This window comes from Lemur catta, chromosome 8 (assembly GCF_020740605.2).
Source record: "Lemur catta isolate mLemCat1 chromosome 8, mLemCat1.pri, whole genome shotgun sequence".
NCBI lineage: Eukaryota > Metazoa > Chordata > Mammalia > Primates > Lemuridae > Lemur > Lemur catta.
Window position 1 is genome coordinate 4,216,258 of NC_059135.1, and position 23,161 is coordinate 4,239,418.

The window sequence follows — 23,161 nt, forward strand, 5'->3', positions numbered from 1 at the left end:
CCACGGACTGGGGGTGCAATGGGGGGGGTGCTGGTTTCGGGATGATTCAAGCACATTTTATTTATTGTGCAGTCAAACCTCTCTGCTAATGATAACCTGTATTTGCGGCCACTCCCTCAGTGCTAGCGTCACTGCCTCAGCTCCACCTCAGATCATCAGGCATTAGGTTCTCATTGCAACCTCGATCCCTTCCATGCACAGTTTACAGTAGGGTTTGCACTCCTATGGGAATCTAATGCTGCCGCTGATCTGACAGGAGGCGGAGCTCAGGAGGTGTTGCCAGTGATGGGCAGCGGCTGTAAATACAGATGAAGCTTTGCCCACTCTCCACCACTCACCTCTCGCTGTGCGGCCCAGCTCCTAATAGGCCGTGGACTGGCATGGTCCTGGTGCTGTGGTCCCAAGCCCAGGGGTTGGGGACTGCAGCACTAGGATGTCTGAAAGCTTTCAAAAAAGGTTTTTAGAAAAAAGGACTTCATCAAGAAAGTCAACACTATTTTAAATGAATCAAAAATCCAGAATCTGGGAAAACTATGATGTTTCTGCAAATAATTAAACATGGAATTATCATATGATCCAGCAACCCCACCTGTAAGTATACACATGAAAGAACTGCAAGCAGACACTTGAATAGGTATTTGCACATCCATGCTCACAGCGGCGTTATTCACAATGGCTGAAATATGGACGCGCCCAAGTGTGCTCTGACAGCTGCGTGGAGAAACAAAATGCGGTATGTCCATACGATGGAATACCATTCAGCCTTATTAAAAAGGAAAGAAATTCTGACACATGCTACAGCATGGATAAACCTTGAGGACATTATGCTAATGAAGTAAGGCAGACACAAAAAGACAAACACTGTAAGATTCCACTCATATGAGTTACGTAGTCAAATCCACAGAGACAGAAGCGGAGCAGTGGCTGCCAGGGTCTAGGGGAGGGGGCTGGTGGGGAGGCTCTATGTATTAGGTACGGAGTTTCAGATTCAAGAGTCCTGGAGGTGGATGGTGGTGATGGTTGCACAACAATGTGAAAGTACTTAATCCACTGAACTGTACACTTAAAAATGGCTAAGATGATAAATTTTAAGTTGTGTATACTTTACCACAATTTTTAAAAAAACTCAGAATCTGAGCACGCTTTTGTTCCCTCAAACAGACACCACTGTGTGTTTCTGAAGTTCCAAGCCAGCATTTTGATGGCCCACATTATTATACACAAGGAACTTAAAACTGACACAATATTATTATCGACAGTGGGTTTGGATCTTAATCCTGAGAGACACAATCCCTACCACAACCCTGAATGCTGAAAAAAGTGAAGCACTTTATAAACGTGGAAGAAAATGGATTTCAACTGAACTCCCAAAACATAATGACAGCTTTGGAATTGGGTGTGATCCAGCTTCTGAAACTGAATTTCAAGATGTTACAGTAAGGTCTGTTTTTTCCATTCAGCCCAATGCATTTGTTGGAAAATTCAGATGAGTGGATCGGCCACCTAATATGGCAGCGACAAAAACCTCAGTTTACAAATGCGTCATTTGTCTGCACTGGCATTCCTTCCAGCGCGGGCATTCCAGGAGCTTTTAATGAATTAAAGCAGTATTTGCCTGAAGAAGCCAGTGAAGTTACTGACTGGTTCAAAAGTAATTACGTGCGTGGCAGGAGAAGAGAGACACACAACGATGTCACTGTTTGATCACCAGCGCTGTTCCTGCCAAATCTGTGCCCTGTATACGAGGGCATGTGGAATGGACTTGCAAATACCCAAACAACATGGAAGCATGGCACGGAAGATGGACTTCAGCAGGAAATGCTCATGTTGGTGTATATCAAATCATAGAAGAATTTCAAAATAGCAGTGCAATGTAGAAAATGAACGTGACAGTAATCTCCAAGGAGAGCCACATCCTAAAAGTAAAAAGGCAGCTTTTCATTGTGATGTAAGACTTCAAAATATACTTAATCATGAAGCTGTCCAGCTCTTACGGACTATCTCCGTGCAACTGTCCATAATCTATCCCTGTAACACATTTTTCTTATGCTGAATTTTTTTTAGTTTTTTGGGGGTGTTTCTTTTTCTTTTTTTTTAGTTTTTCCCCACACAGTTTTAAATCAACAGCATTGTTTTTTACAATTCATTTCCAATACTGGAGGTATAAATTGGGTACAGGTTTTTAGAGAGTTCTAATTCACTTTATGCATTTTTTTGCAAATGTGACTCCATGCAAGTGCATTATCACAACGTTGACTTTGTGTATAAGCATTACAGGCAAAAATGTTGAAACTGACTCAATAAATCAAGAGATGTCCTTTTTGTACATCTGCATTTGTGAAAGATAAAATTTCTTGAGATTTCAGTTCTTTGGGTGACTTCATATGCAGTGGTGGCCCATCAAGTTTTTTGTTTTTTTTTTTTTTTTTTTTTTTTTTTAGAGAGGATCTTGGTATGTTGCCTAGGCTGGCCTTGAACTCCTGGGCTCAAGTGATCCTTCTGCCTCAGCCTCCCAAATAGCTAGGACTAAAGGCACATTGCCACTGCCCCTGGACCTATTGAGGTTTTTGATCTTTTCAAAAGACTTAGGTTGTTGGTCACGGTATTTTAGATGATGGCAGTTACAAAGCTGGGTGTACACAATTACCAACCATGGTGATATGTGTTTATGTATTTCCTTTTCTGACCCATTTCTTCATGAATACGGTTTGTCTGCTCATAGCTGTCATACTCATATGATTGTCATTAGTATACTTGAGTTTCTATGCTTGCAAAATATGTATGTTATTATTGCCTGTTTTATTGTGTAAAGTGGCCTATGAAGTGTTCTGTTGTGTTTTTATGTTTCTCAAATACATCCCCTTTTCAAACTGTTTATAAATATATTTTAAATAATTTTTAAGATTTTTTTCCAGAATTATGTTTTCTGGATTTTGATCTTTTAGGATTTCAATATTTGGGGTTATAGCATTTGGGATTGTATCTTCTGGGATTATGACTGGTTTCCATCAGTAATATGTGGTCCATATTCAGTTTTCTCTAAATCATCCAAAAGTGTGCTCTAGAGCTGAAATTTCCTACCAAGCCCGGACACTCACTGAGGACACAGGCTGCGTCTGGCCACCTGTCTGTTTTACCTCCTTCGATCTACGAGTCCCTTCCAAACCCCACCCCGTTTCTGGTCTTTTTGTACACTGCTATTTGGAAGAGTTCAAGCTATTTGTATGGTAGAATGTCCCCCAGTTGGGTTTATCTGACTTCATTTGGGTGAAGATATTACTACAGAGGAGCCACATGCCTCCCTTGTAGCACGTCAGCAGGTAGACTGTGGGCTGTCCCTCCACTGCGTCTGAGTGCACAAAGCAGCGGTCGCCGGGCCGGATCTCTGGCCAGGCACCTTTTCTCTTCATAATGGCCAAGTGACCCACACCTGGTACCGTGAGAGCTGGTGACTATCTTGCCCCTTCCCCTCGAGAACTGCAGCAGCGACAGTGATCACTGGCTGAGCCAGCTTTTAGATTCTTGCTTGTGAGATGGAGATTTTCCAACTCTCTGCTTATTAGTTGACATTTTCTGTAACAGGGAGCTTCTCCCCCTCTGCCTTTTTGGAGTACCACTGTGGACCTATGGACATTTAAAAATTAAATGTGTCATGTAAACTATTACCAAGATTATTATTCTCTTTGAAGCTTAAATTGCTCCAGGTTTGGTCAGCGGGAGCCCTTGGAGCTGCTCCCGCATCCATGTGCTGAGTCTCCCTTGGTCCCTGACAGTTCTGTGCTTTCCTCCTGGCACAGCAGCCGCTCCGGGGCCAGCCTGAGCATCCTCGGGCCAGATCTGGGACGAGTCCTTTCTCCCAGGAGCCCTGATTCTTTTAAGTGAAGCTGCCTTTTATTTTGCTTTATTTTTTCACTTACAGTGTTTAGTAAAATTTTTTGAAGTAATTGTAGAGTCACATGTAATTGGCTGGGCATGGTGGCTCACGCCTGTAATCCTAGCTCTTTGGGAAGAGGCCCAGGTGGGAGGATTGCATGAGCCCAGGAGTTTGAGTTCAGCCTTAGCAACATAGTGAGAACCTGTCTCTACAAAAAATAGAAAAATTAGCCAGGTGTGGTGGCACATGCCTGTAGTCCCAGCTACTTGGGAGGTGGAGGCAGGAGGATCCCTTGAGCCCAGGAGTTTGAGGTTGCTGTGAGCTAGGCTGATACCACTGCACTCTAGCCCAGGTGACAGGGCAAGACTGTAGCTCAAAAAAATAATCATAATAAAATAAAATAAATAGATAATACAGGGAGATCCCCAATACCCCTTACCTAGTTTCCTCCAAATGTAACATCTTAAAAAACTATAGTACATTATCACAATCAAGATAGTGGTACAATCTACTTGTTTTGTCTATAGTTCCCCAGTTTTACTTGTGGTCCTTTGTATTTGGGTGTGTCTGTATGCCCATGTATTTAATTCTATGCAATTTTATCGCATGTAAGTTCCTGCATCTACCACCAAAGATCCTGGACATTTCCAACACAGGTTTACCTGCCCTTTTGTAACTACACCCACCTCCTCACCACCCATGCTCTCCATCCCTAACCCCTGACAACCACCAACCTGTTCTCTATCTCTGTAATTTTGTAATTTCAGCAATGTGACATAAATGGGATCCTACACCATGTAATCTTTTGGGATTGTCTTTTTTCACTCGACATAATTTCCTGTAGATTCCCCCAAGTAGTTGTGTGTATCAACAGTTCATTCCTTTTCATTGCTGAGTAGTTTTCCACGATACGGATGCACTATAACTTGTTTATTTATTCCTTGAGGGACATCTGAGTTGTTTCCGGTTTTTGGCTGTTATGAATGATGCCACTAAGAATGTTTGTACACAGATTTTTGTGCAAAGCTAAGTTTTTATTTCCCCGGGATAAATGCCCAAGATTGCAGTTGCTGGGGCATAAGGGAGTCACATGTTTAGTTTTGTAAGAAACTGTTGAACTGCTTTCCAGACAAGAAGCAACCAATTTTTAAAAATAGTATTTGACAAAACCAAATTGCAGTATGAAAAAGGCACTGTGATATGAAAAAGGGCCCTTAGGATTTAGAAGGATGTGTTATTCCCTGCATTTAAACGACACCACGGTCTGCTGAGCCACCTGAACTAGCAGCAGCCTCCGTCTTCATCCCTCCAAAACTCCTGGACGGGGCGGAGAGGCACAGATGACTTCAAATGCATTTTTGGAAGTAGACAGGACATAAAATGAAAACAGACATGCAGACTGTGTGCAGAAGACGTGGCTGGAGACGGCATGCAGCCATCCGACTCACGTGCTCACACGAGGGATCCTCACAAGGAAGGATCGAGTTGCAAGTTGGTCAGCAGAAACGTGAAGCCCCACCTCTGCTAGCTTTCAACACAAAAAGTGATGAAAATAACACAAAAATCTGAACTGAAGACATGCGGCAGGAGGAGGGTGTCCTGCACACCGACGTGGGCCCCTGGCTCGCTTGGCGAGGTGTCTACTCTTTCCCACCCCCTCCCTCCCTTTGCAGTCTCTTTGGGGCACATTTGGAAATTATTTAAAAAGATAAAATGCCTCTAATCTGTTACCAATTAGAAGAAACATGTGAATATTATTTTCTAATTTGTGACTCTTGAGTGTACGTCTCAAAAACCAGAGTAATTGAAATAATTATGTCTGCTCCTGAATATTTCTATTACGCTCTTGAAATAAGAGGGTGGGTACGTCCTCTTTGCATGATGTGCCCGAGGGTTGAATGTATCAATATGGACATCAAAGCCCTGGACGTGAACGGCCACAAAACTGCCATCTCTCCCCAGCCGTGCGGGGCCTGTGCAGCTGGAGCCAGGCTGGCAGGCGAGAGGCGAGGACGGGTCGCCCGGCTGTGAAGGGCTCAGGGTGCCGGGTGAGGGGGAGTGAGTGGTGGGCTTCCCGGTAAACACCAGCTCCTCCCAGCAACTCCACTCACCCCAAACTTCTCCATCCAATGACTCATTTGCAGCTGGAGAGCTGCTATGCAGGCAGCAGCCTGATTTATAACAGCAGCAGTGTGAATATTTTTTCTAACCTAGTTATAGTGCGACTTGAGTGACTAACTCCTGAAAATTGGTAATTTCTTGGTGGTTAACAGTAGAAAGTCCACCAATGAGAAGTGAGGCATGCTAATAAATTTATAGGGCATTCTATGCCAATTAGACCTCTCAGCCATCGGAGAGGCAGGGGTGCCAGTCGGGCTACCGGTCCACGCATGCACTCTTTACTGCCCGCTCTCGAGGTGCACCCCCCACGTGCAAGTCTGAAGAGCAGCTTATTCACACTGGCAGTACAGGAATCCGAACATTCGCAGAGGGCCTTTCTGGTTAAGCAACCTCCCTTTTCTTCTGTGCAAACCCTCTTTGCTCTGCAGGGGTAAAGAAGGGCTGTGAGATGCGCACGAATCAATATGGAACCAGGTTCATTCCGGCTTAGCGTCTCATCAACAGCAGCCGGCGCAGCCGTCAGAGAGCCGTCTGACGTCCCTACGTTCGGTCTGACTCCACACTTCTGCTGGTGCCCGGCAGCCCGGCAGGCGCTTTATCTCCAGCACACGGTCATCTGCAAGGACCTCTGCTTGAGCAGAGATGGCATCTTGGCAACCGGGAGACGGAGAGGCCCGAGGTTAACATATCCTCTAAGGAACAGCAGAGCTGCCCAGGGGAACTGTGCGAGTTTGCTCTTTCTGTTAAAGCAATAGACTGGGCTCACTTTCACTTTTGTTCTTTGGAAAAACAAAAATCACAATTGAAGTGCACGCTCTTTGGAAAAAAGCCACCCATGTACAAATGTACAAACTGGACGCGGCCGCTGCCACCCACGTGAGCAGTCTGGCTTGGACCCTTCCCTTTCAGATGTCTTCTGTCTGGGCGTGGTGTCCCACCCCTTCCTACTCTTTCTACCCCTCCAAGTGAGGGGCGGTGACGTACCTGCCACTTCTGTGCTTTGAAACATACAAACCTGCTTTTTCCTTTTTCTTTCTCTTAGTTGAAGTGAGTTCGGTGAATTTGATTTCAGCCCTGTATGTCTTTACTACAATCCGGATTGTCGTCTAATGCCCTGTTAGGTATTCACGCTTTCGAGAAATAGCAACTGAGCACTCAGGAGGAGCCAGGTACCCCACCATCCTGTGGCAGGTTCCGGGACACAGGTGAATAGTGAGGAGGGATGAACAAACTCGTGAGAATGAAAGAAGAGCTACGTTTGTGGCATAAGCAGCTGTAATTCAGGGGCATGAAACAAACTGAGAGAACCCAGGTGATCCCAGCTTTTACTATGTAGACCGTCCTGGATTTAGTTTACAAAATTAAAGTGTAGTTAAACAAAGAATTAACACTGTTTCCTGCAGCTTAAGCACACACAATGCATCAGGAAACGTTAGAGCATCTACAAATTTGCAGAGAGGCTGTCAATCACTGAGACAAGCGTTATATTCACCGGGGTACCAACCTCATGATACAGCTACCATCCACCAGCACAACAGTAAAGACAACTTTTTACAAATGCCAGCCAACGGACATGCCTACTGCAGCGTCTTACTCTCCAAGATGCTGGTTACAGAGAGTGGCAACCCAAGACCCAAACTCCAGATGCTGTCATAGCTTAATGGGCCTGTGCACTGCCCAGCAGAGCTGAGCCATCTAGCTGTTTCTTCAGTGTGCATTAAACCCGTCAAAGCACTGCATGACAAGGCTTTTCTTTTGCCAATTTTGAAGTGAAAATAGTGGTGGCCTCTCAGTAAGGTTAAGGAAGGACACCACTGACCAAGGACACCTGACAAGGCTGGGGATGGTGAGAAGTGTTCTGGCCAGGTGTCCTGGAATGCAGCAGGTGAGGTTCAAAATGGGAGGCACCCTGGTGAAGGTCCCCCCCTTTCTGGAAGTGACCATCAAGGAGACTGAGGTCTTTTCTGTCCCAGAGGGGAGTTTTGCCAGATCAGCACACAACAAACTGAATAACCTGTCCCTTGAGCCAGGGGCACCAAACACGCCTCATCCCTTCCCTGCCCCTGGCTGTGCCAGTCGCTGATGTTTAATCTGACTTACTACACATGGTCACCTTCCTCTGTGCCTTCCCAGAAGAACAGGACGAACAGTCTTCTGGGTCTTCACACACCCTCAAGCAGATGGCAGGTCTCAACCACAGAGGACCATCGGAATATCCCCTCCTCTCCAAGACCTCTGACTACCACCTACCCTCACTGCCCATTCTAGAGCCTTGTGGTAATAATTAGTGAGTCTAATGTAAGTGAAGCCAACTTCCTCTTATTTGGTGCTTCATGGACAAAGAAAGTGGGTATGTCCCTGGCTGTCATCTACTGGCCTTAACAGACCATCCACAGCACCATATGTAAACAGAAAAACTCTTTCACAAATGCTGAGTAATCATGCTATCATGCTTATGGAAGGGTCCCTGTTCAGGACATCAGACTGGTGGCAGGTGGGTATAAGCTGTAAAAGTGGCCGTCCCTGGGGAAGTGTGTGTTGAGGTTCAGGGACAGGCTCTCTTGGGAAGATGGCTCCGTAGAGTCATGAGAAACAGACAGGTCATAATCTACAAGGTAAATGCTCCTGAAAGACGAGAGTCTCTTTTCTTGGAGGGGGAGTGTGGGGGACCCAGACTCTTTCAGTGAACACAGGATGACACCCCCCACCCTCCCCCCACCGTGGGCTCAGGCTTCCTCTCATTCCCACCTGCCCCTAAACACGCTGGAATGCCCTGTCCCCTGATGGGCTCCATAATGAGAAGTGCTGTCAATCACAGCTCCATTAGCCTGGACAGACTTTCACTTCCTGAAACAATTTATTGGATTCCCAGAAGCAAATGGGCCTTCTTCCTTTTCAGCTCCGTTTTTAGGGAGCTATTCAGAGGGAGTGTGTGTCCCTTCTGTTCCTGCTGGGCGGCCTTTGTTTCCTTCATTTACTCATGAAAACAGTTTCCTGAGTTTACCTACCTCCTCTGTCCTGGGTTTCCCGAGTGTTTGCCAAAACTTTTTTCCCCTACTGTTCAGTTGCTACACAAAACCCACCAGCTGTTTCCAGCTACTGAACCAGGGAGGGAGCGGGGAATTTTATTTGCAGATTTTGGGAGGGGGGCAGGGCAGTGGGTGGGGGAGGGGAGAGGCACATACTCAAAGAAATTAAATTAATGCAAAGAAAGAAAGAAATGAGGCTGAGGAGTAAATGCCAGGGGATGCCCCTCTGATGCGCCACTCCGGGTCCATGCCCTTCCCCCACGCCTGCCTGCCTTTTCTGTCTCATTCCCGACCAAGAATTGACCAGCTCTATAATAAGTGGCTAAAGACGCCCTGGTTCAAATTTTACCCTAAGAACATTAAAAAATTTTTGAGTGTATTCACAACACTTATAAGGTCTGTGTTATGAGTGACGATCAGAGTTTTGCTTGGATAAAATTTCCAACTATTTAAAAAACCCATGCAACCTACAATCAAATTGCTGCCGAAAGACTTTAAAACGTCAGTATATCTTTCAGTTTTTGAACAAAAAAAGAGGATTCAAAATTACATAAAATAATATTTTTCTTCCACTGCTCTTCTTAAAGAATAATATACACTGAGCAACTGCAGCTGAGCAGTGAGGCCATCTCCTTTAAACATAAATCAGTTTAACTTTTAACCTGGGAAAACAGACTGGGGAAGACAGAGAGTTATGTCTCGCCTTCCGAGAATTTCAAGTCAATAGTAAATTGGGGGGCACGTTAGTGCCACTGAGATCCAATCAGGAGAAAATTATGCAGTCAAGTAAGAAATAATATCTATTAGGCTAATTTAATCACCGAATACTTTACAGATGAATTAGAATTTAGAATCCAATTATTTCCAACATTCGGACTGTCAGAGCCTGTTTCAAAGCAGGAGGAGGAAAAAAGGGCATTAGGAAAAGGAAGATGAGGGCAAGAAGGAAAATTAGGGCAGCTTTTAAAAATGCAGTAAATGAAATGGACCCTCTCCTGCTCCAAGGCTGTGGTAACAGCAGAGAGGTGACAAGTGGATCAGCGTTTCTGCCATCAGCCCACCCCACCGGCCCAGTGAACCCAGGGCCAGGACGCTCTGACTGACAACCATTGTCCCCGCCAGCAACCCAAACAATCCCCCCAGGAGCCTCCTCCCTGGGCTGGCATGCCTTCACAAAAGCCACCACCGGCTGGGCCACATCCTGGGGAGGCCCAGGGAGCAGGGCAGCTCCTGGCCAGGAGAGCCACAGGGTGCCCTCAGGGGCCACCATGGAAGCCCAGCTCATGCCCTAGGCAGTGGGACCCTGCCTACCCCTCTTCTAGTCCCCAGCTCTCTTTGGGGCTGCATTTCTTTTTATTGACAGTGAAGGCTGTCTGGAGTTGAGGAGGAGAGAAATGAGAAAGAAGAAGTGAAGTCATGAGCCTCCCAGGCCTGGCTGCAGCCCAGACCCTGTGGGTGACGGGACCAGCTCACGGCTCCCGGAGGCCCTGGGGCTCTCTGCGTGAGGAAACTGAGGGAAGAGAGGTGGGCACCAGAGAAAACCATCTCAACAGGAACAAAACACCCTGGAGAGGGCTCCCCTCCCCAGCAGATCCATCCAGACACCTGGGGGAGCTGCAGCAATAAAGGAACTTTCTGGTTTGCTCTTCAGCGTTCTGAAGCCGAGGACCGACCGTGTGCTCCTGAAAGAACCCGAGTTTCTATCCCTTCTGTGTTAGCACTGGCCAGTCCAGGCTGCAATGGAATCGGGCAGATGCAAAGTCTTGTAATTGATATTTGAGTTACGAATAGAAAGATCCATTTCAGGGTTTCAATCATTTAAATCCAAACAGGAATTTTTCCTGAAAGAAAATGGCTGAAAAAGGATTTTTTTTTTTGCATGTTACATTTTCTTTAGGGAATAGAAATATGCAGAACCCCTTTGCATTATGGCTATTTTGCAATTCTCAAGAATCTCCCATGTTTCCAACAGCAGAGTAGGAATGTTAGGGAAAAACCTCCACTTACAATTCATTCCAGAATGATCCTTACAGCGTGAAATGAATGAATGTACCGTGCATTTAAATTTTAATATGCCAGCAGGTCACAGGGCTGGCCGTCAAGACTGAATACACTTGTTTAAGTTTAAGGTGGCCTCGGAGACCCCTCCTCTTCAGGAAGCCACAACTAAAGCCAACCACCATTAGAGCCATTACCCACCGGGGCCTCCCCAGCCCCATTCCAAGGTGGGAGGGAACTTCGGTGTTTACAGGCCATGGGGGTTTTATGATGGGGGTGCTTCCTGCCCGGCTGAACAGAGAGCGCCAATCCTGCAGGCTCCGTGAGGCCTCCTGCACATTTTCCTCCACCTGGAACACAATGTGTCCTTATTATCCCTTTAATTACTGCGCTGGGCCGCTCTGCTCCCTCTCACCTAGAACCTTTGTGTGTGCCTGTGTGTGTGCCTGTGTGTGTGTCTGCACACCCACATCCATCTCTTTGATTCATTTAATTGAGGGCAGGGCATTGGATAGGATCTCAGAAGAGGCATTCCTTGTTCTAGGATGATTTATTGCAGCTCTTAAAAACACCTGTTCATCAATTTATCCTTTTGTAAAAAACCCAGACTTAATATCCAGTTTCTTTAAAGTATTTTAAAAGATCTTCCTATGTTAAGTAAAAAAGCCTCACGTTAGTCTAAGGCAAGAAATTCTATTTAAGAATGATCATAAAAAAAGCCTCTCAAATTTGGAGTGATTATTTCTCTACGTATGTGTGCGCACACACACATTTACATGGAATTCCAAGGATGATTTCTTAATAAGTTAAGCTGGTAACTGCTTGAAAATATACGGGCTTTTCAAAATAATGCAGTGGGAGAATCACTTGCAGCATTTAGGCACCAATTTTCAATGGATTCAGATAAAAAAAAATCTGTTTAACAAAATGAAAACAATCCTTTAATCTTTCCCGTAGAGAAAACATCAGCCTCCAAGTCCCAGTGTCAATGCAACGAGCCCATAAGGAAAACAGCACTTCCTTGTAACAAATTCACATGGACATTTGTGTTATTCGGAACACATAGGCTGACCTGAAAAACCCAAGACCGCAGCCGCGGCGACCAACAATGGCCGCTTCTTCTGCGAGTCCAGGAGCCGGTCCGAACGGAGGGTGAGGCCTCTTTTCTTTATGTGAGTTTCATAAACCAATCTCCACCGCAGGTAAGCTGTTTGCCCCTGATAGGCCTTTGGGGAACCATCTTCCTTTCTGGAGGGGCTCGAAGCTTAGGAAAAGCTCTCCCTCCCTGCGAGATCAAATGGGCAGCAGCCCCTAGCAGGACCTGGTCGGTGAGCTCCGCCACATGCCTAATTAATGACCCTGCCGGTCGCAGCTGGAAGAGCTGAGCTGGGGGTGATTAATTAAATTAGCTGGCAGAGGAAATTACAGTGGAAAAGCCAAAGTTTGATTGCTCCATAATTAACCGCAGTGCAAATAATATCTGCATCTATAACTTCCAGCGATGAGATCAGAAGCCAGTTGAATTTGGCACTGATTGAAGCTGTAAATATCCTGTGGTGAAAAATGATAGGTTTGTTCTAGAGGGAAAACTTACAGAAATGGACATCTAGCAAATGTGATCAGGGGAAAAGGGCACCAGAGGAAACTGCAGGAAGGAAGCCTTACCTTTCAAGCTGCCTTTTTCCAACATTAAAACAACCCTTTTTTCATATTTCTTTTGGATTAGTGACTAGGCGTGCTATCCTATACATCCTGTCTCTAAATTTCAGGTTTGACTTCCCATGCATGGAACCTGTGTTAGGGTTCCATCCCCCTTTCTCGTTCCAGGGATTAAAACCCAATTCTAAAATAATTTCATAGGCTAATAGGAGGGGACTGCTTTCATCTCCCTGAGAAGAAAAATGTTCTATTTAGACCATCAAATGCATGAGCTATTGCTGCTTTTCTGGATAATGACATTTTTTGGTCTTTGTAACAATTTCATGTTCAAAATATGGTTTCATTAGCAATAGGATTCTACTTAAAAGAAAAAAAAGTATTTTATACAGATAATTGCCCTGCAAAAAAACTGCAGAACTTCCAGCAGACAGAAACATTACTTTTTTCTACCATCCACATATTTTCACTAGTAAGTTGTTTCAAGGCAAAAGTCATGCATCTCTACAAGAAAAGCTTTGAAAAGTAATGATTTGGTGGCTTTGGACCAGGAGGTGTGGCTCCTGTCTGCAACTGGTCAATAATAATTTACCCCAATCTTGACACACAGAGCAGCTCTCAGTCAAGTGCAGGAAACACTGCAGCTGCTAAAATGTGACACAAAGAGCATCAGCAATCCCTGTGGTGTAGTTCAGGCACGGCATGCACCCCGGGGAGTTTTCTCCACTGAGCTTCACAACAAGCAAGGACATAGATGGGGCAAGTACGTTTATTCTCATTTTTTTTTTTTTAATAAGAAAGTTGATGCTGGGGGTGGTCAACCGTGTGGCAGGATAGGACCCCACTCTCCTGTCGCATTCTCACTCTAGCCAGGACCCTCCCTTCCTGATTCGATGTGGTCTTCCTTCCAACCACTCCATCTATACCCTAGACTGAGATGTACCCAGAAGCACCACCTCTGGGTGGAAGAAATAAGTGCACAGGGCTGTGACTGTCATGGGGGTTTGATGACGAGGGCCACAGCATCTAGAGAAGACAGAATAATGTGGCTGGCTCCCAAAGATGTGCATGTCCTGATCCCCAGAACCTGTGACTATGGGACCTTATCTGGAAATGTCACTGCAGATGTGATGACACAAAGAGGGAGATTATACCAAGTGATGCAAGTGGGCTGGGCCAATGTACAAGGGTCCTTGCGAGAGGGACTTATAAAAGTAGGGGGGTCAGAGTCAGAGCAGATGTGATGACGGAAACAGAGGTCAGAGCCATGCAAGGCCATGGCCAAGATAAGTGGGCAGCTTGTAGAAGCTGGAAAAGACCAGGGAATGGACTCCCCTAGAACCTGTAGGAGGAACACACCATGTAGACCCGGTTTGGACTTGTGACCTCCAGAACTGTAAGATGATAAATTTGTGTTACTTTGAACCACTGAGTATGTGGCAATGTGTCCCAGCAGCAATAGGAGTCTCCTACCCACACTAGCAGGAAGAGAAGGACTGAGAAGGCCAAAACTGGGGTGGAAGAAACATGTTCAAGACACAGTAGCTGGTGGTCTTGGTGGCATCTACCGAACTTGATGTCTGGCAGCATCAGTCCCCCTTGGCCATATAGTCTCTGTAAACCTATTCCCTTGGCCTGGGAATTCCACAGGCCTCCAAACTTGTCAAATCGCAAACTGATGTCCTTATTTCCTCCCCACAGTTCCTCCTAGACTGAGCAGGGGGTTCCAGACTCTCACAGAGTCTAGACTGGAGACTTGGTCAAAGAGGCCACCTGACCCCACCTTCCTTCCTCTTGGTGGGAAACGATTCTTCAGTGGCCTCTCCCATGTCTCCACGCCCTCCCGGCAGAGGCTCTGACTGCCTTTGTCCCCAACAGTCTTTACAAGAATGTGCACAGCAAACAGCCTTGGATGACAGACAGCATCTTCCTTCAGGGCACGGGGCAAATGTGCTTTCTGCCCATTATGGAAGATTTGGTTCTCCAAGCTCAGGGCTGCTCTCCTGCAGTGCAGCCCACAACGTCTGCACATGTCACAGGGCCCTGGCTGCATCACAGCTATGGGCGCCAGAGGCTGGAAACTGACACAAATGCTAACACTCTGGCTGCCGCCACTGATGTGAGTAACAAATGCTTCTTTGTCTCTGACCCCGGAGTCTCATGTCTTCAACCAGCTCCATGAAACCGGCCAATTCCTAATTAGGTAAAATCTGAGACCTGTTAAAATTTCTAACCCCATGCTAACCCCTGCCTTGTGTGTCAGTCTTCAGCGATAGTGGGAAATGTGTTAGCATGTTGGGTAGGGTTTAGTTTTCTTAATAAAGTGGGAGTCCCTGTGGTGGGGACAGGCAGTCCTAAGTCCCCCCGCACCCCCACAGCTTGCAGTATAATTTACATACCATGAAAATCACCCGTTTTTAGGGATATACTTCAACAACTTTTATTTAATAGTAAATCCACAGAGCTGGGCGACCACTGCTGGAGTCTGGTTCTAGAACATTTCTATCATCCCTAAAAGATTCCGATTTCCCCACCCAGCTTTCCGTCTTGGCAGCCTTGCCTTTGCTGGCTATTCCACATAAACAGTCACGTGACACGTGGGTCTTTGTGTCTGGCTTCTTCCACTGAGAACTCAGCCTTTGTGTTTATTCTATAGGCTATTAAATAAATGAAAACAAGAATCAGAAACAAAAAACAAATCCGAGAGTACTTTGAATTGAAATTTTTGGTCACTGTCCAACCAATTCAATAAATGTTTCATCACATTTATACGCATCTATTTTGGTTCAGAGTGGTTCAGGAACACCTGCTGTATTTAGGTGTTAGGTTTTATGGAGACCATTATTTAATAAGAGCAAATGGACTCTTTTGGTGGTTAAAATGAACCTGAAATTGCTGAGTTTAAACTTATGAAAATTAAGAACAGCCTGTGCCATGCCAGACAAAAACTGATCATTAACTTCCCAGAGAGCACACTGGGCATTAACCCCTCGGAATCTTTACGTGCGAACCCAAAGCCATCCCAGTCTGAAGAGTGTCTTGGGTGATTACACGCAGAAGTGGTGTCTCCTACAATACGGCGTCTTTAGTCTGTGCTCAGTGTGCCCCGCACCAAAGGAATGGCGAAAGCTTTTGCAGCTGATTGTGTGTGTGTGTATAATATAAACGAGGAGAATCACACACTTCCCAAGCTCGAAGGGACCAGCAAGAGGGTGGCCTCCTTGCCCAGCCTCACCCTTTGCAGAGGGTACCGATGTCATGAGACGCTAACTGACACTGACTTGTGGCCCAAAGGAGCCCAGAATCCACGGTTTCTCACTGGGGTCCCCGTGATGTCAAGCTGCTCCCTCTCGCAGTCAGCTGGTATGCAAAGGACGAGTTTGGAAAGGACTATGATGAAGGACTTCAGGACAAACCTCTAATGAAAACTGTCACTGCTTCTTTAATGAGGAGGAGGGTCTACGATAAAGGACTGTCTGGAAGTCAAAAAATCATGGGTATCTGTTCCTGGGGAAGCCAGTAACCTTCTCCACGGCTTCCCCTGCCTTCTCTGATGCCGGGCAGCCGGAGTTCAAACCCAGGCAGAGTCAGAGTCTGCAGTAACAGGACATGGACCATCCCAGGCAGCAAAAGCAAGTGCTGGAGTGTTGGCCCAGGGCTCTTCCAACCCCTCCTTACCAGCGTCTGGTTTCATCCCAGGTGAGAAGTGGGAGGAGCTTGGCAGGGCCCAGTGGGGGCCAAGCCTGGGACCCATGCCCAACTTTGACTTTCCCCTCCCCGTCATTCACACCCACTGTGCAGGCTCCCCACGGTGGGCTGACTGATCTCGGGAGGAGCCACAGGCGAGGCTGTGCCCACAAGGGTTTCAGGCACTTCCTGCTGTTTCCCAGCCAGGCGTGGTTTGCCACTCGCCTGTGCAGCCTCTTTCTGGACCTCAGCTCCCTGCCCCACCTCCTCATACTTTTATTCACCCTGTGCCAGGTGCAGCTTCCCCAACTCAGCTCTACAGTCATCACCTGGGGAACTCAGGTGACTCCTGAAGTCCAACCCTCACCTCTGTCCAATTACAGTCTCTGGGGCTGGGGTGGGCACTGGTATTTCTCAGAGTTTTCAGGACATTCTAGTGAGCAGTCATTCTCAAATGTGGTTCTGGACCCGCAGCCTCCGCCAGCCCTGGAACCCACTGAACATGCAAATCCCCCAGGCCTAGAGAATCAGAGCCTCTGGGGTGGGGCCCAGCTGTCTGGGTAGTAAATAAGCCTTCCAGGTGATTCCGATGAGGATCGCAGACTTAAGGGGGGTTTCTCACCCTTTGCGCTGTTGACATTTTGGGTGGGATAATTCTCCGTTGTGGGGAAGCTTCCCTGTGCATTATAGGCTGTTGAGCTGCACCCCAGGCATCCAGCCACTGCAAGTCAGTAACAGCGCCGTTCCCCACCATGCTGTGACAATTCCAAATGTCTCCAGATGTTTCCAAGTGTCCCCTGGAGGACAGAGTCAGCCCAGGAGAGAATCTGTGCTCAAGAGCAAGGCCCTGGCATCCAGAGTGTTCTCCACCTGGGCTGTGCGGTGGGAACGCCTTGGGTGGGGGGCGTCCAGGCCCCCCACAGACTGCGTGGCCAGGGCTGAGAAGCTGAGCCCCAGTTTGAAAAGGCCCCTGGGTGCCTGGAAGGCAAAGCCGTGTTTGCTGCCCACGTAAAAAGCCTGACCTGCCCCACTTGCCGGTGAAGACAGGCAAGTTCCAAAAGATTAAGTGGCTTCTGTGCTCACAGCTGCTGCGGTGGACCCTGGAATTGAGACCAGTTTACTGAACAACCATTCCCAGGTCATTCTGTATTTATACGTTATGTCATATGTGAGCATCAGTGTAAGGTGCCTGCCAAAGACCACTAACACCAAGATGGACCATCTGACACCCCCACTCCCCAGCCAGGCCAAAGGCCACTCCTGTCCTTGACAAGCCGTCTGTACCCAGGATGGCCAAAATGGTAGTTGTGGGCCACACATGGCCACTGGACATGACATGTGGCTCATCCCAATTGAGATGTGTCATGTGAAATAGCACTGATATCAAAGGCTTGCTATAAAAAAAGATCACCTTAATTTTTTTTTATATTGATCAATGGGTTGAAATAACATTTTGGATATATTGCGTTAATTAATTATATTATTAAAAAGACTTCCACCAGATTCTTTTGACTTTTTAACAAGTATTAGAAAATTTAAAACCACACACGTGGCTTGCGTTATCCAGGTTGGCTGGATACGGCAGGTGCAGACATTTGAGGGGAAATGTAGGCAAAGGCTCTTACTGAAAAGAAGAAAACATTTAAAAAATTTAATATTTTATTATTTTAACTGGGCAACGCTTCACCCTATAAAATAGAATGTGCTCCTGAAAACAGTTTTTGAGCAATGAAAATCCCACAGGGTATCTGAGTCTCTAAAAACATTCGGGTCTTTCCCAGTGGTGGCCAGGGACAACACCTGGTGTCTAGGGACAAGTCTCAGTTTTCAACAATGGTGGATAACTCCAAAATCTGGCTTGGTTTTTAAAACTGAGAATGATTACGACTCTGGGTGCCGGCCACATACCGCCTGCAGTGGCCCAGCCTGCTCTGTCCCCGGAGGCTGCTGCGGCTTCCAGAAAGCTCTGCGCAGGCTGAGCAGCAGCGGAGCTCCACGGCAACGCCGGGGAACACGCCTGCTCCGGCTGTGTTTTCTTCTTTATTTCCATCACTTACTGAAACTCTCAGCTTTGATTCAGCTCTTCCACGTAAACGAGCCCCAGCGCACCCCTGCGCCATCCCTCAGCTGCAGAGTCACCTGCTGCCAGACTGGTTAACACGTGTCCCCTCGGTAGACACGACACACACGAGGGCCTGCAGATCACACGGCCTGGTATGGATCTGGGAGACTTACTGTGGAACAAATGTTCCAGAAGGTACATATCCTTGTGGCCGGGCCCTGCCCTCAGACTGCCTTGGACAGCCCCAGTCTGTTCTGTGCCAGGACCACCCCTCCCAAAGACGCCAGGACGCTTCTCATGGGCAAGCTGGCTCTGACTCTGCCCCACAGCCTCTCCTGTGGTCTCAACCCAAATCTTTGGGACACTTCAGAAATCCTGCATGTTTAGCTTGAGTGATTCTTTGATCTTCTAGAAAGGCTTCTGCAGATAAGGCCACACATGTCACAGAAATAAAACAGTGCTGCCTCCCAAGCCTGATGGGGACAGACCTGTCCCATCTTCTCTTTCCATGCTGGCAAAACCTTGGGTTTCCATAACAGCTACCATTGGTCTAGGAAACACGATTTTCTACAGCTTTATTTAAAATTTCAGAACACGCTGTCTTTCATTTTTCTCACCACTTAAAATGTGTAGCATAGTTTTTCTTTTTTTCTAACAGCTTTATTGAGATATAATTCACATACCCTGCAATTCACTCGAGGTGTATAATTCAATGGTTTCAGTATTTTTCACAGAGTCAGGTAGCCATTATGACAATCAATTTCAGGACATTCTCATCACCCCAGAAAGAACCCCCACGTCCCTTAGCAGTCACTGCCCGTTTCCCCGAAGCCTCCCCGGCCACCTGCCCAGGCCCTGGCAACCATGGACCTGGTCTCTGTCTATGAATTTGCCTGTTCTGAACATTGCATGTAATCGTACAGTATGAAGTCTGCGTGACTGGCTTCTTTCACTCGGCGTGTGTTGAAGGTTCTTGTTGTGGCATGTACCAGTGCTCCTTTCCTTTTTATGGCTGAATAATACTCCCTGGGTGGACAGACCTCATGTGCTTGTTCGTTCCTTGGTTGATGGACACGTTAGTTAGTTTCCCCTGTTTGGCTAATATGAATAATGCCACTGCGAACATTCATGTACGAGTTTCTCTGTGGATATGTATTTTCATTTCTCTTGTGTTTACAGCTAGGAGTGGATTTGCTCGGTCACACGGTAACTCTATCCGTATATGCGACCTGCTGAGGAACTCGTGATTTCACAGCTGTTCCTCACCTGCCAAGAGTCCTTCAGAGTCAGCCTGACAATGCAAACACAGCTCACTCCCTGTATCATAGGGGCTGAGCACACACTTTGCCCATAACCGCTGGTTGTCCCCCACCCACATCCAGCCTGTGGGAACAAAAGGAGAACGACCAGGTCCTCTTACAAATGAGGAAACTGAGGCCTGGGGAGGGCATGTTTGGAGGCTGCACAGGGCTCACTCCCGAGTGCCATGCCTCCTCCAACTTCAATGTTCTTGGCACAGGGCCACACCCCGCGGACGCCAGGGCTCCAGGCGCCACTGACAGTTGACAAGTGTGCCCCTGGGGTGGCGCCAATCCGCCATCGTCACACTGGGTGAAAGGCAGGTCACGCCATTCATGTCAGTGACAGAGCCCCCATCCCTCTAAGGCTTTGATCTCATAGACATAAAAAAACTAACCAAAATTTTTAAATGGTAGAAAATTAGAAAATAAAGGTAAGCAATAAGTAAGAATAAATTAGAACCCTATTCCCTACAAATAGTCATAATTAACAATGTGGGATATATTCTAATTTATAAGATTATTTAATATGCTATGGCTGTCTTTCCATGTTATTACGTTTTCAGCTGCAACATAATTAATGGCTTCTAAATACTGCAGTGTCTATACTCCAATTATATATATAAATAATGCATATACTCATAAAATGTATATATTATAATTACACTATATGAAATGTACAAATATGATTTTATGATGTATATATTATGCATGATCCTATGTAAAAATCATATATACATTTTATATAATGTAAGAATATACATTATTCCTATATGGAATTAAATGATTATTTTGGCATTTTTGCTTTATTTAAAATTTTTAACAATTATAAACGATGCAATTGAATACCTTTGCAAGTAAATCTGCATATGTCATTCACTTTTTAGAAAAATATTAAGAGAAGAATTGCTGTGTCAAAAAGCACGTCATTTTAAAGGCTGTTTATAAATATGGCAAAGTTCTTTCCAGGAAGGTTTTTCCAACTTTTACCAGCAGTGTTGGGGGAACGGGGAGGGGGCCACAAACACATTTCCGTGAAACCCTGGCCAGCACTAAGGAATATCATTTTATGAAACAAAACTATCTAATTTACCCATCAAATGTTTTGCACTGATTTGCAACTACTTATTTGATTTCGGTAAGAGCCACCCGTTTTACAGGAACATACGTGACACAGCCTTCTCTTTGCCAGGACAGCAAGCAAAGGACCGGTCGCTGACCCTGGAAGTGCGGCGGCTGCGACTTAGACCACAGTGCAAAATGCCCAGGAACGGTTGCTCCCCTTTGGCTTCCAGGAGTCCCAAGCAAAAAACACTGACTATTCCCGAGTCACAGCTCGTGTGAACATAGCACGCATGTTGCAAAGGGTGTGCACAATGTCTCTGTTAAAACAGAGACAAGGTTTCTCCCCAGAATCGGAGAATAAATACGACCTCATTCTCTTCTTCAGACAGATGCTACTCCCAGCCTTAGTCACGTACTTCAACGCAGTGTAACATACACATTATCTCACACTACTTCATAAGAAATAACTGAATTGTCTTCCCAGAGACATCCTTCCTGTCTTTCCCAAAAGGGCTAGCTCAGTACTAGGTATTTCTGTAGGTGCTGTTGAAATGTGGTCACTTGATTTAGAACATTATAGCAAACAGGATGTGTGGACACTATGATTTTTTTTCATCTTAATTTTTAAATGAAGTTTCTGAACTTGCCCAAAGTGTCTGACTCTTTGAAATTTTTCCCCTTGGCAAGGTTGGTGATTTTTCCTTAAAAAATTAATAGATGACTTTTATTTAGAATTTAGACCTTTACTTGGAAGAGTGGTATTCAACACTGTGTGACGTACGTTGTTTGTGTAATTCTCAAAGCCATCCTAATGAGGCAGGTACTGTACTTGCCCCTTACTTTGCCGATTGGGGAACGAGGCACAGAGAAGTCCCACTGCCCGCCCAGGCCACACAGCAGTCAACGGCAAGACCAGATCTGACCCTGCCAGTCCGACCTGAGCTGGCACTTTGAACCCCCACTCCAGAACCAGATGCACACAGAGGGCATCTGACACATGGTGACCTCTCAGGCCTTAGGGTGGTAAAAAGTTGGTTGGTGAGACTTGGTATGTTTCAGCTAGTCCCTTGTAAGAATAAAAAATGCAGAAAAGGTATCATTGGTAGATACACAATCCTTTTCATGTATATTTTTTGAGTGGTAGAAGCCAGGCACAAAAATGTACATACCATATAATCCCATTTATATGAATTTTACAAGATGCAAAACTAACCTGTCCTGACAGATCCATGGCTGCTTCTAAACAGGGAGAATACACAGAAGCGGTCCAGGGAACTTCCTGGGGGGATGGAAATGTGACTGACAGGTGCATGCAATTGTCAAAACATCTTGAGCGTATAATGTGTGCAAGTTATACCTCCATATAAATTTTTTGAAAATCTAGAAGAAAAATATACCACCTTCCCTGGATCATCCAACAGTTGTTAAGAGTTCATGATTTATCTCAACAATCGCAAAAGGAGGACATTGTATTTGGATTTTTAGAACACAGTATTTGAATTTCTGGTAATGGCCTTTGCACCTTCACTTTAGCCTGCAAGTCAGAGGTTCTTGAGGCCCACGTTGTAGCGAATGGATTTGCAAAGCCAGTGGCCCCTCCAGGGCTCGCAGAGGGTGGCCCTCGTGGGACAAGCAGTGGGTGCAGGGTGCTCAGGCTGCACAGTCAAGCCGTGCCCGAGAGCACATCCCAGCAAGGGCCGAGTAGTGACTCTGACGCTGCTGGATGCACGCTGATCACAGTGCCACCCTGGCCACCAGACAGCTGCTCCCTGGAATCTCAGCAGAAGAGCTGTGGAGACAAGCTCTTCCCCAGTGACTTGAAACTTCACATTTAACAGCACAATGAGTTTTGCTGCAGATGAGGAGTTTGACAGCAGGAAGGGCTTTGGAAGGCCTTGTAGAAACCAGTGCTAGAACGTGGGTCCTACAGCTTCATTTTCCATGCAGCCCACTGGGCATCACAGAGCCCGAGTGTAGCACGAGGCAGCCGTCAAAGATCCCCGGTTTTAAAAGGACCAGGGAGATGAACTGCTCCAACGACAATCGGACCCCACTCCCGTGCCTCAGGAACAGGATTTTGTTGTAAACACGCACATTCAGAAGCGTTGTTCCTTTTTCTATGTGCTCTCCGGCCCCAGCGAGCCTCCCTTTCCATCATCGCCCTACTGTCCACCGGCTGGCCGAACACCGCTGCTGTTCCGGAGAGAGCCTGACGGAGTGTTAGCGACGTGTCAGAAAGGTTTCTAGGCTGCCTGCGAACAGAACATTCAGGGTAGCTTTCTTTGATGGCGGCTTCACAGCCAGATGAAAACCAGCCACGGGGGGAGTGCATTTCAGAAATAAAATGCACCCAGTCGAATGCACGGTAACA

The 23,161-nt window shown here is 46.4% G+C and overlaps 1 protein-coding gene across 4 annotated transcripts in view; it reads right to left on the reverse strand.

Moving 5' to 3' along the window:
• Positions 1 to 23,161, reverse strand: part of AGAP1 (ArfGAP with GTPase domain, ankyrin repeat and PH domain 1) — a 507,675-nt gene that overhangs the window by 17,393 nt on the left and 467,121 nt on the right. The window contains exon 17 of one of the 4 annotated variants that reach the window (XM_045560339.1): positions 15,174 to 15,335. The exons of the other annotated variants lie outside the window; for them this stretch is intronic. Coding sequence (XP_045416295.1) covers positions 15,329 to 15,335 — 7 coding nt within the window. The 3' untranslated portion in view covers positions 15,174 to 15,328. Of the gene's footprint in view, positions 1 to 15,173; positions 15,336 to 23,161 lie in introns of those variants that run through there. 4 annotated transcript variants of the gene reach the window in all.